Genomic DNA, 16535 nt, shown 5'->3' with positions numbered 1-16535 from the left:
TGAGCCCTTTGTTGACAAGCTTCGGTCCTTCCTGGGCCAGGTGCAGGCTGAGTCATCAGTCGCTCCCCAGGAGGGCGGAGCCAGCATTGTGGAGGCAGGGGCACAGCCTGATGCATCATTCAGGGGAAACTCCCACCCCCCACTAAGGTGTCATCCTGCTAATCACTACCTGTCAACTCCCAGCCCTGTCACTCACACACACCAGACAGTCAGATCCACATCCAAGCAGAGGCGGGCTGAAATGGTTAGGCCAGCAAATGCTAACTTTCTAAAAGTAGCATTTGCAAACCCAGGATATTAAAATAAACTTTACTAAAAGAAGTATTTTATTATTCTGAGTTCAGGCATACTAAACATGAATTTCTACCATGTTCCCTGAGCCTGCTGGGATTATAGAGTGTAATAATTCCAGCAGCCCATCTGGCCTAGAAGGGAACTGGTAGCCTTACAATAGTGAAAAACGAATTTGGCAGTAATTCACTATTAGAACATGCCACACACATCAGGGCATGTTCTACCTTACACTTACAATGCACCCTGCCCTCAGGCCTACCATAGGGGTGACTAATATGAAGTTAAGGGAAGGTTTAGGGGCTGGCAAGTGTGTGCACTTGCCCAGCCAGCATGACAGTACCAGACTGCACGCAGGTTCTGCAATGGCAGACCCTAGACACATTTTAAGGCCGCTTCTGTGGGTGGCGCAACCAGCGCTGCAGGCCCACTAGCAGTATTGGCATTCACAAGCCCTGGCACTCCTGGTGCACTTTACTAGGGACTAACAGTAAATCCAATGAACCAATCATGGACATCAATCACATGTACACTTTACAGTAGGGAGCACTTGCACTGCGGCACGGGTTGGCCGTGGCGCAGTGCCCTGAGTAGTAGACACCAGCAAAACAGTTGAGGCACAACAGCAAAAAAGTGGAAGGGAAACTCACGCCAAGGTGCCAGGTCTAACACCTTTCACATTTGCAAACCACTCACACCTCCCTTTTGCACTTCCCTCCAGACTCATTGTCAACGTCAGCCTCAGTCAGAAACCTTGGGTATTGTTTGATACCTCAAAGAACTTTGAAACTACGATAACCAGTGCAGCCTCAGCACAAGATTGCAACTACTGAATATATTTCATATTCCAAAACCTTTCTTTACACTCAAACAAAACACTTATTTTCTCACTAGTCCTTAGAAAGATAGTCCGTTGCAAAATCCCATTCTTTCACAATACTATGCAAAAATCTAAGTTTTGCCACCAGGACCTTCGTAAATATTCCCAAAAACACTTTTATGTTATAGGAACTTCACTCAACCAGCTAGTCATCTGCAATTTTTTTTAATTAACTTCTAACATTGGTTTTCAGTGCCATAAATTGTAGTCTCAAAGCGTGTATATATAATTTATAATTGGTAAATAATATTATGTACTATTCCTTTATCTCTAAACATCTGGCTTAACCTCAGAAAGTACATATAAGTATCCACAAAAACTGCATCTGACATATGTATCATAGGTAGTGTTCTGTTATACAGATTTTACTTGTTGAAATGCTCTTGATACTAATAAATATATAAATTGGATGTTTATATAACTTTTATACATTTTGGAACAGTTGTACGCTTTTCACAAACATTTATTCAGTAAGACAACCTCGTGTAAATTTGTATTATCTGCAGATTGCAGGTTTCAACTCTTTCATTCCTTTTTTGTTAAATAAAAAAAAGAAGTACTAATTAGACCAGTTATTCAAGGAGCAAGAGAAATGTTGTATCAGTGTAGAGCCACTCACAATCATTGACCCAATCAGGAAAGCTCCCCAGAGTTCAATGTGTCTTAAGACCAAATGACATTAACTCACTAGTCAGCACCACTTCAGATAACATTTATCTCAGATGACTGCACAAGACATGACATAATAAACCATCCTGTAAACCAACAACACTATATTAAACTGCACCACCCTTGACAATATTGAACAATGTATTCAACCTAATCACATCACACCAAACACTGCAACCGCTTTTCCACAGCATGCCACCTACATGACCAGATATCACACTTTGCAACACAGTCCCATAATACAACTCTTTGTACAACACATGACACTACCATACCTCAAAACAGCACAACCCTCATCTCCACCCAACCAGCTCACGTCACATTATTCTATACAATATCAAACCAGTCCTATCCAAGGTGCATTATGGAGTCTGCAAGGTCCTATGCATGATGGAAGTTTGGAATAATTTCTCAATCTTAATCTTTTGATCAGCAAGTATACAGTTGGCAAGTGCAGCTCCATCTACCTGGCCTTCATTGACCTCTCCTCTGCCGTCAACAGTGTTGTTATATCTAAATTGTGGGAAATCTTGAGAGTTGATCAGGGAATAGTTACTTTTTTACGTGCTCTTTACTGCCTCTGTTAGATATGGTGAGAACAGTGAATGTCCACATCCTAGTATCTTATCTTGGGGCGGAGGGGAGGGTGAGACAGGGGTCTGTGTTTGCCCCTTTACTATTTCTGCTGTACATAAATGGGCTTGAAGCTGCCCTAATTGAGTTGGGGAGGGACATGCCCAAGGATAACAATTAAGGCTGTCGTCATATTATTGTGTGCAGATGATGCTGTATTATTGGTAAGAACTTCTAATGGGCTTAAACTCTTACTGGATACGTTTGGTGCGTTTATGTCCAAACTGAATCTTGAAGCCATCCTAACCAAAACCATAGTTATGGCATGTGGACCAAAGAATCTCAAGACCTGCAGTCTGGTCATACAGGGCAAGCCCAAAACTAGAATACACAAATTCCCCTACTTAGGTGTAACTTTTGATTCACAAGGATCCTGGGCACTGTGGCGATCCAAACCGACACAGATGCTTAAACACTGTTGTGTCCCTTTACAATCTGGTGTCCTCTATTGGAGGAAACCCCATTTGTCTGCTCTTTTATGTGTAAAAAAAAAAGGGTTTACTTGTTTTAAACTATGGCTTAGGGGTATGAGGGGTTAAGAACATGAGAGCACTGCAGACATTGGAAAACAGGGTATGCTGACGTATCTGAGACCTACCAGCTCCCTACCCTATCTAGGCTATTCATGAGGAATTGGGTCTTGCGTATGTGAAAGTTTTGATTAACCTTGCCCCTCTGCTACTATGGTGCTTGATTTGGTGCAATCTGCAGGCTAAATTTAACTCGGAGGTCATAGAGGATTACCTGTCTTGTAAACTACAGTCCTGGATTCCATGGGTTTCCTATAGCCAACAAACACTCAGCAAGTTGGGCAGGCCTTCAATTTTTTCAAATCATTGTGGTTTAAACACCAGAGTTCAAGAGTGGCTAAAAGCAAATTATACAGCCCTAAAAAGGGAAGCAAGGGAAGTTGTGGAACTAGTTAAGGCTACGATCTACACATCTTTGAGAACATAACCGTATTTGGATATGGTAGACAACATCTGGAATCAGATTTTCCTAAGTTCAGATTTGGTATTGTCCGAAGTTATTTCTGCTTTCATTTGGGCCAGTTTGACCGGTCAACTATCATGATCTGCCCATTCTAGGTGCATTCTATCCAAACCTTATTATATTTTACTTTCTTTTGCCAAAAGATTTTTAATACCTATACTATGAAGATCTTTGTTTTGTTACATGTAACTCTGCATTGCTATTTCTCCAGCACCTTAGTGCAGCCCTAGTGTCTGCTCCTTTTTAAAATCTGCCCTTTGTCATAGGGGAAAGCTAATGTTTTAACTTTTTATTATAAATGTTTAGGTTACTTTGAATCTCTGGATGGACTGCTTTGTCGGGTGTGTTTTTGTACATATTATTTTACATGTAATGTCTGTATATTTTCTGACGCTTCCATGGCAGTTTTTAAATTATCAAATATATATACAGCTCTCTCTCACTATATATATATATATATATATATATATATATATATATATATATATTCATTCCATTGTGAAGTATTCAGTCAGAAGGGTAATTGTTGTATCCTATCTATAGCTATGTATATATATATATATATATATATATATATATATCAACAACACATCCCCCCCATAACATACAGAGACAAGAAGGCAGACCCAAGAATAGTGCAGATGACTGGTTTATTCAAAGATCGCCCGCACCACCGCCATAACGCGTTTCAGCCTCCTCTGAGGCCTTGATCACAGACACGTTTCAGAGGTAATTTATTTTTAGTTTTAAAGTGACAGTGCAATTAGCATACGTGGAAAGTGCATAATAGACATAGAAGTTACACTATGAGCATATGTAGTGAACACAATGATGTACAGCCTGTATATATATATAGTAGTAAAAAGTAAAGTCCACATTTGTAAAGCGCACAATCACCCGTAAGGGTCTCTAGGCGCTGGGGGCCGTCGGGAAGATTAAGCGAGCTATTGCCCAGAGTCACATGGTGCTGGGCTAACCTGCCGCCGGAGCCGGGGATCGAACCGTGGTCCCCAGATTCCAGCGTCAGTCGCCCTGGCCGCGGCGCCACACCTCTCCCTTATAGATATATTCCACAAATTACCTTACCTCAAATATACTTAAACATTTTTTTCAACAGGACACCTTAACTCAAAAACCTGGAGAATATATATCACCTCGCCTTTCAACATCCTGCATTATGAGATTCAGCAATATATTACTCTACTGACTGAATACACAATGGAATACCAACCCACATTGCATATCATAGTACCCCACACCATCAGCACACTTCATCACAACACGTTATACCACACCACACTGAAAAACGGCAAACATTCACCATTTGATACCTTGCCCCACCACTCAGTTTTCACCACACCATACAGTAACACTTCTCTCTCTTTCTAACACCACACCAGCATTACAACAGAAGAGAACATGCCATATCTTTTCAAAACTTCACCTCATAACACCCTGTCACCATTCAATAAATGCCATTACAGCACATTTTGCATCATCAAACCACAACATCAAACCATTCAATATGATACAATACATCAGTCCCACCCAACTACTCATCACACCATGACACACAAAATCCCACCATATTACTCACTCCACACCACCCTACACAACAATACAACACCATTATGCCACAACTCACAACACCCTCACCAGATCACACTGCTTGCATTTATACATTCACACTATACCTCAATTTCTGGGGGGGCTGGGTTGACATTGGGTCTGAGTAGACAGTGAGGTGTGGGAGATACTGATTGGGGTGATTCTGTGTTCAGGGATTATTGCAGACCTGAATGAGTTCTGGGACAGGGTACATGCTCTGAGCCAGGGAGGGTTCTGGTGCAGTGAAAGCTCTGATGATAGCAATACATCAAGCAAACTAAGACATTGCAATATGGAGTTACTAAATGGTGCTGCAGAAAGCCACAGGTACAGTACAGTACACACAGGTTATATCAAGTGGGATGTTGCGGAGACGGGGGTAAGTTTACGTGTTGCTGGAAAGATTCGGAGTATTAAAACAAGAGGCCAGGAGATGTGGGCAAGCCACTTTTGAGGCACCTAACAGGATATTCTAACCACAGGTTTTCCATTATGAGCTAAGATATCCAGCAAATTGCTGAGAAGTTGCAGGTAAAACCATCTGTCTGCCCTGTCAAACTTCTAGTGTCCCCAGACTTCATGTTGGCCCCATTCCTGTGACACAGCCATGCCTATAAGCGGTCTTAGAAGCAAGGTGCCCTACCTACCAGGAAATAAGAACCAACCATTCATTGTCTAGATGCATAATTATATGAAATCATAAAAACATACAGAAATAGAACTGAGAACAATATGCGATGAGAGCAGATCTGACTCCAGAACTAGGAATCCTGAAAATGAGGTTATTTCAGCATTAATAGAATCTAGTCTCAGAAGACGGACAGTTCATCAACCCCGCAAACGAAAACTCTAATACATAGACCATATGGCAGGGCGTTAAGGTCAACTATCCACACAGATGGCCGCTGGTTTTATAATATGCCAGCGGCCTTTATTAAAAGGCCGCTGGCATATTCGGAAAACCGAATATGCCATTCACATGCCCATGAATTAGGTGGAATGTTGCATGATTGTGCCCTCATCAACAGAACACTGCCATTAGGACAATACACAAACAACGTCATCCACATCTGTTTGGGACATGGATGGATCAGCAACATCCCACTACTAGTATGTCTTCCATGGAGAATCTCTATTGGAAAACTGCAAATTGCAGGCCCAACTGTAGCTGCGGTCACCAAAAGCTCAAGGAATTGATTAGTTGTGTGCTATGCAAAAACTGTGTAACATAACATTTAAAACTTCAGTAGTTTTGCAACTACCTCGCTGTCATTAGCTTTTGACATGCTTGTGCTAACATTATTGTCTCTGCTCTTTATCTCCCTTGCTGCAGCATTTCACAATGAGCTACCTCGATGGCATCCCTTTCACAATTTCAGAAATGTTCTTGTCAAGCTGTATTAAGGAAGCTCCAGAACTAATTTCTGTGGACATCAACATCCCTGACTGCAGTGAGCTGCTCATGGTGAGTCCTGGTCAGAAGCCCCAGGTAATATGATTGTCTGGTGAACAGTGACTTGGAAGGCGAAAGGATCTTAGCCAGAATCAGTCACAATGAGGAGTCCTAAGTGGCTAATACCTCTGATAGACCATATCCTAGGGCAGAGTAACTCGCATGCCAGACAAACAATGGGCCAGTGCATCTGTAAGGCCAGGACAGCTTAAGGAGAGGCATCGACATATGTAAGACAGGCATGACATGGTTTTGATTCTAGCTGATTCCTACCATTGCCTTATGGAGAAACATCCCAATGTCCTAGCAGAGCTATGTGGCATAGGATCAGATAGTCTTTTACAGCGTGGCGCAGGATCAGATAGCCTTTTACAGTGTGGCGTAGGATCGGATAGTCTTTTACAGTGTGGCGTAGGATCGAATAGTCTTTTACAGTGTGGCGTAGGATCAGATAGTCTTTTACAGTGTGCCATAGGACCTGATAGTCTTTTACAGTGTGGCGCAGGATCAGATAGTCTTTTACAGTGTGGCATAGGATCAGATAGTCTTTTACAGTGTGGCGTAGGATCGGATAGTCTTTTACAGTGTGGCGTAGGATCAGATAGTCTTTTACAGTGTGGTGCAGGATCAGATAGTCTTTTACAGTGTGGCGTAGGATCGGATAGTCTTTTACAGTGTGGTGTAGGATCGGATAGTCTTTTACAGTGTGGTGCAGGATCAGATAGTCTTTTACAGTGTGGCACAGGATCAGATAGTCTTTTACAGTGTGGCGTAGGATCAGATAGTCTTTTACAGTGTGCCATAGGATCTGATAGTCTTTTACAGTGTGGCGCAGGATCAGATAGTCTTTTACAGTGTGGCATAGGATCAGATAGTCTTTTACAGTGTGGCGTAGGATCGGATAGTCTTTTACAGTGTGGCGTAGGATCAGATAGTCTTTTACAGTGTGGTGCAGGATCAGATAGTCTTTTACAGTGTGGTGTAGGATCGGATAGTCTTTTACAGTATGGTGCAGGATCAGATAGTCTTTTACAGTGTGGCACAGGATCAGATAGTCTTTTACAGTGTGGCGTAGGATCAGATAGTCTTTTACAGTGTGGCGCAGGATCTGATAGTCTTTTACAGTGTGGCGCAGGATCAGATAGTCTTTTACAGTGTGGCGTAGGATCAGATAGTCTTTTACAGTGTGGTGCAGGATCAGATAGTCTTTTACAGTGTGGCGTAGGATCGGATAGTCTTTTACAGTGTGGTGCAGGATCAGATAGTCTTTTACAGTGTGGCACAAGTTCAGATAGTCTTTTACAGTGTGGCGTAGGATCAGATAGTCTTTTACAGTGTGGCGTAGGATCAGATTGTCTTTTACAGTGTGGCGTAGGATCAGATAGTCTTTTACAGTGTGGCGCAGGATCAGATAGTCTTTTACAGTGTGGCGCAGGATCAGATAGTCTTTTACAGTGTGGCGTAGGATCAGATAGTCTTTTACAGTGTGGCGTAGGATCAGATCGTTTTTTACAGTGTGGCGCAGGATCAGATAGTCTTTTACAGTGTGGCGTAGAATCAGATAGTCTTTTACAGTGTGGGGTAGGATCAGATAGTCCTTTACAGTGTGGCGTAGGATCAGATAGTCCTTTACAGTGTGGCGTAGGATCAGATAGTCTTTTACAGTGTGGCGAAGGATCAGATAGTCTTTTAGAGTGTGGCGCAGGTTCAGACAGTTGTTTAAAAACACATAATGCCAGATGATAGAGGTTTGCAGATGCATGTTACAGCTGTTCTACCCCGTGTAGTTTTTTTACTCTCATACTCAAAGTTTTTCTCTGTGTTTAAATATGTTGTTGCCGCTGATCCATAGGACCCTCAGGCTACCAGCCCCAGTGCTTTCCCTGCAGAATCCAAGTTGCTGCTGGGAGAAGGTTGACACCAAAAGGGTTGTCCTATAGTTCTTGAGGGAACATTCTACGTTGACCCTTTATTATGTATTGTCTGATTGTCCATAGTGATTTGTATATTTTGTTGGCACTCTGAGCTCTTATACCTGTACTCCAACCTGAGGTCTACGGTCTTCCCATGTAAAACTCATGCAGCCACCTTTCAATGGACTCTTTCCCACCATTTTGAGTGTGCGGTTAAAAACGTGTGTTGAACGAATGTGCCGTTGTAAATATTTGCACATCTTTAGGGGTTCATGTATACATGCGTACCCTCAGCACTGTCGACATGCCTATCCCTCTACCTTTACAGTCTGCAGGTCCTTCCATTGGCTGTCCCCCTCCAAAATGTGTATGGGAAAAAAGGCAGTTCACAAAAAGAGTTTGTTTTTTGGCTTTATGGAGTAGCTGGAATCCTGCTCTAGTTCCAGCCAAGTTTCCGTTCAATTGCCCAGGAAAACCCCACAGTTCAGATAATTATCCTGACAAGTATCTCTAGATTTGATTGAAACTGGCCCAATGAGTAGGGGCAAAAGATTGTACGGACCAACTCTTTAGCTCAGCATTTCCGGCTCAGAATTACAATTATTTCCTGCAGAAGTTAAGGAAGACCCAAACCTTCCCCACCATCTGGAGAAGGTCCATTTACCCCCAAAAAGTGGGCTGTTTTAAGTGTGAATGTGTTGTCTATGATTTCCAAGGACCCAGATTTTCAATGTCCGACGGTCTTTTAAATTGAATCAAAGGAGTGTCCGGCCTTCCAGATTTACAGTTGTGTTGCAATTTCTGAAATGCGGTCAGTGGTTCAAAAGGTAAGCCAATTTATGTCACATCACACCAAACTCTAACTAAGGGCTGTCCTAGTCTGCATTGTCCAGACCACTGAAAGTACTGGGCAAGGTAGGTAGCAGTACCTCTTGATACCCTTAAACATCAGTATGACTTTAGTACTCCAGAGGGTCACAGATGTATTGACTGCTCCCATCTTGGGTTGGTTGGATTCCAGAGTATGATGTGTGTAACAAATTGCAGAGAAAACAAGACTGAAATCCTACTGGGGTTATAAAAACAGATTTGTGCCATTAGATTCTACCTCAAAATAGGAGTGATTAACCAGCGGTACCACCGTAGACTCCCATATAAAAAACTTTCAGCATTTAGGACAACCCCGAGCTGTACATGATGATGAAATCTTAGAGAATGTTAATGGCCTTTTATATGTTTTTAGGTCGAGCCGAACATTTCTGCGCATTCGCTGCTCGCTTTGCGAGGCATTCTGTAGTAACCCCTGCTCACCCCCTTGGTAGCTTGGCATGAGCAGTCAGACTTATCTTAGAGGCAGTGTGTAAAGCATTTGCACGTAACCAACAGTAATACGGTGTATGCACTACAAAAGGTGACCACACCAGTTTAGAAAAATATCCAATATTTTTATATATGTAAGACAAGACCAAAAACGATAAAAATCCACAATACCATGCTTAAAAACCTTCAGTTATCAAAAATATGATTGAAAAACAGTTCCTTGATGTCGATAGCTCTGTCCGGGCAATCACGGCGTAGTGAACAAACAAATCCAAACAGTTCTGGCTGACCACGGCGTTGCGGGCCTGCTACGGTGTCGGGCAGACCCGCAAACAGTACCTTTTAGAAATGCAGCTTCCGAAAGCACGGCGTCCGCAGGCGTCGGTTCCAGAGGTCGGTGCAGGTGTCGTCGGGGCCCTCGAAGTCACACGCGTTGCAGATCGATCTCCTCATTGTTGGAGTCCGAGCGCTGGCGTCGGGTGCTGCAGTGTAAAGTGCAGTGGTGTGGCGTGCGGTGCCCTCGGGTCGCGATGCGAGCGGCGGCGTCGGATGGCATCGTCATTGAGACCAGGATCGCGGTGCAAAGTGAATATGGTACTCGTCGCATTGCTGGCAGGACGCGGTGCAAGTAGCGTCGTCATCGTTGCTGAAGTGCTGTCGCCGGCTGACAAACTGGAGTCGATGGCTCCGGCATCGGTAGGCCAAGGCTGAGGTGCGGGTTGAGGGCGGTGTGTCATGTAACTTTACGAGCAGTGCCCTCGTACCACGGTGCAAGCAGCGGTGTCGATTTCGGTGTGGAGCGGTGTTGTCGGGCATACCAAGGCGTCGTGAAGCGAGGCGGTGCAGAGTGCGGTGCCCACAGGTCGCGGTGCAAGCAGGGGCTCGGTGACGGCGTCAGTAGGAGTCATCGGTGAGACCAGAGTCGCAGTGCGGCGTTGCGGCAGAGTCTTCTGTGGTACCTTCAGGACACGGAGTTGGCAGCGGCGTCGTAGACATTGTCGGGTTGCTTTTCTATTTGCAGCACAAAACACACAGTCACCAGTGCTGAGGGTAGAAGAGCTTGAAGTCTTTGTTGTTCCTGAGACTTCTTGAAGTTCTACCGCAAGCCCTTGGAGAAACTCACAAAAGTAGATTGCAGAAAGTTCAGTCCTTTCAATGCCCAAGACAGAAGCAGCCACTGCAGGCCAACACAGCAAAGCACACAGCAAAGTGGTAGTTCCTCCTCATAGCTTCTTCGGCTCTTCTTCGCGGCAGTCTTCTTGGTCCAAAAGAGTTCTAAAGTTCAGGGGTCTGGGCCCCAGTATTTATATCCCAAAATCCTTTCATCTCTTAGGCAGAGAGTTTCTTGTGTCCAGCCAGAACAAGTTCTGCCTTATCTGGTGTGACTTCCTGGCAGGAGGTGGAGACGGCATGGTCAGAGGCAGACCAGGCCCTTTGAGGTGCAAGGAAATCTCCTCCCCTTGTGGTAAATAAATAAATAATACCCTATTTTTGACTAGACATATATCATAACAGATAGCTCAATAAATAAGAGTCAAGATTCGAGGTAGTAGGAGTTTTGCAGGTTTAATACAGCTTAAGGACAGGAACAGGACAACCTGCATAGGAATAGGATGGCAGGGCCCAGCAGCTGCTGGGGCTGGATCTGGGATGAGCGCGCTGACTTTTAATAACAATACATGAGCATATATACATAACGCAAACACATAGCATTACATTGCAGTAGGCGTAGCAGTGGGTGGAGCAGAAGGTGTGACGCGTAGCAGTCGCGAAAGATAAGGGGGAAAGTAGGTGTAACTGGGCGTATACATAGACATGTGATGCAAACGTAACAGAATATGTCATGAATGGGGCGGAAACCATGGAGGGGGCTACCTAAGGAGCCGGGACCTCTAACCTGATGGTGCGCGCAAACTGGCAATGACGTATCACTAGGAGAAGCTGGGGGCTATGAACTCTGTGCTAGGAGCAGAGACTGAAGTCTGGAGGGTCAGGGCGACATGTACCTAAACAGTATCTAGTATCTGATGTTTAGAGAACATGTTGATATAAACTAGAAGTTAGGAGGGGAAAGGCTAACTTGATTCTAAGACTGGAGCATGCATTATTCTACATGTAGTGCGTGATGAAGAATATTAAATGACCATTAAATGCAGTATTTCTCTAACGTGGAGACGTGAAGGCTAGACAATGACGGAAACTATTGATGCATTTCAGTAGCTTTAGGAATGCAGGGAAGGAGGACTGAACTGATAACTGGAACTATAACATACTTTTGGCAGACTCAGAGGCAGAGCCAGGCTGCACCGGGCACTGGGTGGCAGGAAGTAAGTGAAGGGTCGAGGATACAGGTGGGGGCTGTATCCCTCCTCAGCGAGGCTTCAGGAGACAGGAGCTGAATCTGGTGTCCGGGCCCTTTTGAGGCCTAGAAACGGGGACTTTATAATAGAATAACGTGCACACTGAGAAACGTGGCAACGTAGCTTTACATAGGCCTGATATTCGTAGTATTCACGAGGACTGGAAACTGGCATACTAGAGGTGGACACAACTGTAATTGCGTCATTAATCGGACATGGGGAGTACATATGCATATTTAATCATGCACACATAACATATGATGGATGACACGTAGGGACACAGAACATGGCAAAATTTACTTTTCCACATTCCCTCCTTGTCACTACGTTTCCATCAGGAAACATCAATATTCATGATACCATCTATCATTTCATACAGTATCATTTGCTCGTCTCGAATTATCCTGGAACGGGATTTAGAACGGGGCTTGGGACTAGGAATACAAGAGGTAGCACAAATGCCGCAAATCGCAGGGCCACATTGTATACAGAGGCAGCAGCTGAATATGATCGCTACTGCTATACCTAGGAAGGACAATATTTTCCATCCCCATGCGGAAATTATATTCCAGAACCAACCGGACCATGTCCAGGTGCCTGGATCTTGGTGTATCAGATGGGCAATTTTATGGAGTCTGGTTATAGCTGAATAAACAGACGGCGCGTTATTTGGAATGAAAATGCAGCAACTAGATCCGATGACTCTACAGGCCCCGCCCCTATCGGCCAGTATGACGTCAAGGACGAGACGATTCTGTAAAACGACAAATCTCATAGCAGATTGCTCTTCGGTTAAGTTACCTAGAGCAGAGGCAGTCTCATTTATTACAGCTTCAAGGGTTCTGGTTAACCTACGGATTAACTTACTATTCTGGACAGGTCCTATAAAGAAGAAGAAACCTTTATTGAAATCTGTATATTGTTCTAGAGTAGTTTCAGTATAATCGACAATTGGGGACTCCCTTCTATGTCTAATGTGTACTAGATGTGTGTTTCTATGATAATCAGATGGGGCTAGGAAAACAGGTGGCAGTAGGAAGGCAATGTAACAGGTTCCCTCCCAATCGAGGGGCAAACGAACATATGCGGTCTGACCACAAATAAAATATGAATGACGTGAAGCTTTGAAAATAGATTTCCCACTGTCACTATACTTGACAACAGTAGTACAATCACTATGTCCTACATGTACGGAACCATTATTTCGGACACATAATTCGCCTTTGACTGGTAGTACTGAAATAGCAGGTAAGTCTGGAGTAGTATCAGACTGAACATTCAAGACCATGAAATTCGACGAATAATTACCTAAATTATACACTTCATTCTCTAGATCTAACCCTGTTCGGTGAGGGAGACCTTGCTTGTCTGGGAAACATGTACTGTTAAGAAAAGACATATCTGTTGAGGATAACGTTAACGTGGACCATGCTCCACACGAACCATTATGTGAAAAAGGATAAGGAAAAAGTGGCAGGACTCCCTTCGGCGTCTGGAAAGGGGGGAGTCGACCACACACCCAACAATTAGTGGCATTGCTGGTCTGGTGTGAGTAATGTAACATGCGGATAAATGAGTTATTACGCATAGCGAGGCGGTAGGACAGTTCATGAGGGGGCAGATCACTAAACGTGTGCTCTACTGTAGCATTAGCAGACTTATTTACATGTGAAACTGGGAAACATAGGTAAAATGCATAACTGGTGCAGGAAATCATAAGGCTGGAAAACAATATGAAACATAGAAAAACGATACATCGGATTGAGTTTTGACTAACTCTCTCACTATGGGGGTCTATTTTATACATGTCAGAAACAGTCTAACCGTTTCACCTAGGGGAGGACTTAGACAATCAAACTGGCTGACTTAATTTTACTAGACCGTAGTTTCTGTTTATACTCCTGCTGCGGAGTTTTCTCTAACAGGGGAGGGGTTGTAGCAATGTCTTTTGCGGGACAGTCCTTGAGAACAATATTCTGGCAATCCTTCGAATCCTGGGAAATGTTCTTAAAAACGGGTTTCGGTCCATTAAAAAGTTTAACATGAGAAAGGTGCACCCAGCCTTTGCGTCCTTCCAACTTCACGGCTGTACGGGTGGTGAGGAGGACCTGTCGGGGCTCTTTCCAACGAGGCTCCAGCGGACTTGATCTGTCAAAGTTGCGGACCATCACCATGGATCCTGGGACGATTTCATGCGGTGCCACCTCGGTATTGTCTGGAAATGCGGCAGCAACCTGTGAACGACATGAGTTGAGGGCAGACATCAAGGAAGCTAGGTAATCTGTCAGCATATTACTTGAAACATCGGTAATACTTCGGGGTCTAGGAGTACCCCACATATTTGGGGGGCGGCCGAATACGACCTCGTACGGGGACAGACCTGATCTGGAATGTGCGACCATGCGCATATAAAACAAAGCAACTGGCAGAGCTACTAGCCAGTCCACACCTTTTTCTTGACAGACTTTGGCGATGCGGATTTTCAGGGTTTGGTTATGTCTCTCTACGAGACCGGCTGCTTCAGGATGGCGTACACAATGGAACTTCCACTGGTACCCTAACAAAAGGGAAACGTGCTTCATTAACTCTGAGGAGAATGGCTGGCCGTTATCAGAATATACGACTCTAGGGAGTCCATAACGAGGGAAGAATTCACGAACCAACTGCTTGGCAGTGGTCGCGGCTGTGTAATCTGGGACTGGATATGCTTCTGTCCACCTGGACAAAGCGCATACAACTACAAGGACATACTTGAAACCTCGACATCGCTCCATCTGAATATAATCCATCTGGAGGACTTCAAAAGGGTGGTCAGGGGGCTGGAAACCACCTTGTTCCACCGGGACACTTTTACCTGGATTGAACTGACAACATATCATACAGGTACGGACTTTCTGCTGAGCTGCAGCTCGTAAATGCTTGTTGAACCAAATGTTCTGGATACTATCTAACATAGCTTTTTCTCCTAAATGTGCTGGACTATGTGCGGTATTAATAATGACTTGAACCATAGAGTCGGGGAGAAACCATGTGGTTCTACCCTTCGTTACCCATCCTTGATCTGTCTGGACCCCTCCTTGTTCGGACCATTTCTTGATTTCATCGGGAGTAGCATGTAACTGGATATCTATGACATCTTGAGTAGGGTCCTTAACTGTCATACATGTAATCGGATCTGGAGTGTGTGTCATGTTAACTGGAATGTCTAGAGTCTGTGCTGTAAGCTTGGCTGTGCGATCTGCTAGATCGTTACCCTGGGAAATAATGTCAGTGACCTTCGTATGTGCTTTGCATTTCATGATAGCAATGGATGTCGGTAAATGTATGGCATCTAACAGAGCTTGAATAAGGAGACCATGCTGAATCTTGGTTCCATGAGAAGTCATGAAACCTCTCTCCTGCCAGAGCACTCCGAAGTCGTGTACAACTCCAAATGCGTAACGTGAATCTGTGTAAACATTAACTTTCAAGTTCTTGGCGTGTATACAGGCTTGTGTCAGAGCAACTAGCTCTGCTGCTTGAGCGGACAGGGTATCAATACGGTGTGTTTCAATAACTTCAGTGTCAGTAGTCACTGCATACGCGGCGACTAGTTCTCCTGTACTAGTTCTTAGGCATGAACCATCCACATAAAGTGTCAGGTCGGGCTCTGGTAACGGAATATCTGTCAGATCTTGTCTTGGCTTTGTCGTAATGTTAACTACTTCCACACAGTCATGTGTGGCAGAATTCGAATTAGCTGATGGTAACAATGTAGCAGGGTTCAGGATGTTGCAGCGTCTGATTTCTATGTGTGGCTGGAACAGTGTCAATTCATAACCTGTTAGACGTGCAATTGTCAAGTGCTGAGTTTGTGTTCGGTTTAAAAGAACTTCTACAGAATGTGGGACTTGTACTGTCAAGGTATGTCCTAAGACTATGGAATCACTTTGTCTGATAGCTAGTGCTGTGGCTGCAACTGACTTGAGGCACGCAGGCAGAGCCTGGGCTACAGGATCTAATGTGCTCGAAAAATAAGCACAGGGCTTGTATTGTCCTGCTTGATCTTGTGCGAGAACAGATAATGCTGTACCATCACGTTCAGTGACGAAAAGTGTAAAAGGCTTACTGTAGTTCGGTGTAGCTAGAACTGGAGCTTGGCATAAAGCTTTCTTTAACTCGTTGAAACTAAGTGTATGTTCAGATGTCCAAGGGAGGACAGTCGGTACGGCTGCCTCCTGTGTCGTTAACTGTATCAGTGGCTTGGCTAGAAATGCATACTGAGGAATCCATTGTCTACAATAAGAAGTAAGGCCGATAAAGGCACGTACCTCCTTCTGGGTCTTGGGCTGAGGAAGACTCGCTATTAACTGGATACGATCTGGTGTCAACTGCCTACCCCTCTTGGACAGTAAGTGTCCTAAGTAGACCACTTG

The 16535-nt window shown here is 44.2% G+C and overlaps 1 protein-coding gene across 2 annotated transcripts in view; it reads left to right on the top strand.

Moving 5' to 3' along the window:
• Positions 1-16535, top strand: part of UBAP1L (ubiquitin associated protein 1 like) — a 195949-nt gene that overhangs the window by 78023 nt on the left and 101391 nt on the right. For both annotated transcript variants that reach the window (XM_078683087.1, XM_078683088.1), the window contains exon 3: positions 6408-6539. In XM_078683087.1, the coding sequence (XP_078539213.1) occupies positions 6417-6539 (123 nt within the window). In that variant the 5' untranslated portion in view covers positions 6408-6416. The remainder of the gene's footprint in view (positions 1-6407; positions 6540-16535) is intronic.

This window comes from Lissotriton helveticus, chromosome 3_1, assembly GCF_964261635.1.
Source record: "Lissotriton helveticus chromosome 3_1, aLisHel1.1, whole genome shotgun sequence".
NCBI lineage: Eukaryota > Metazoa > Chordata > Amphibia > Caudata > Salamandridae > Lissotriton > Lissotriton helveticus.
This window is presented reverse-complemented; position numbering and strand designations above follow the sequence as displayed.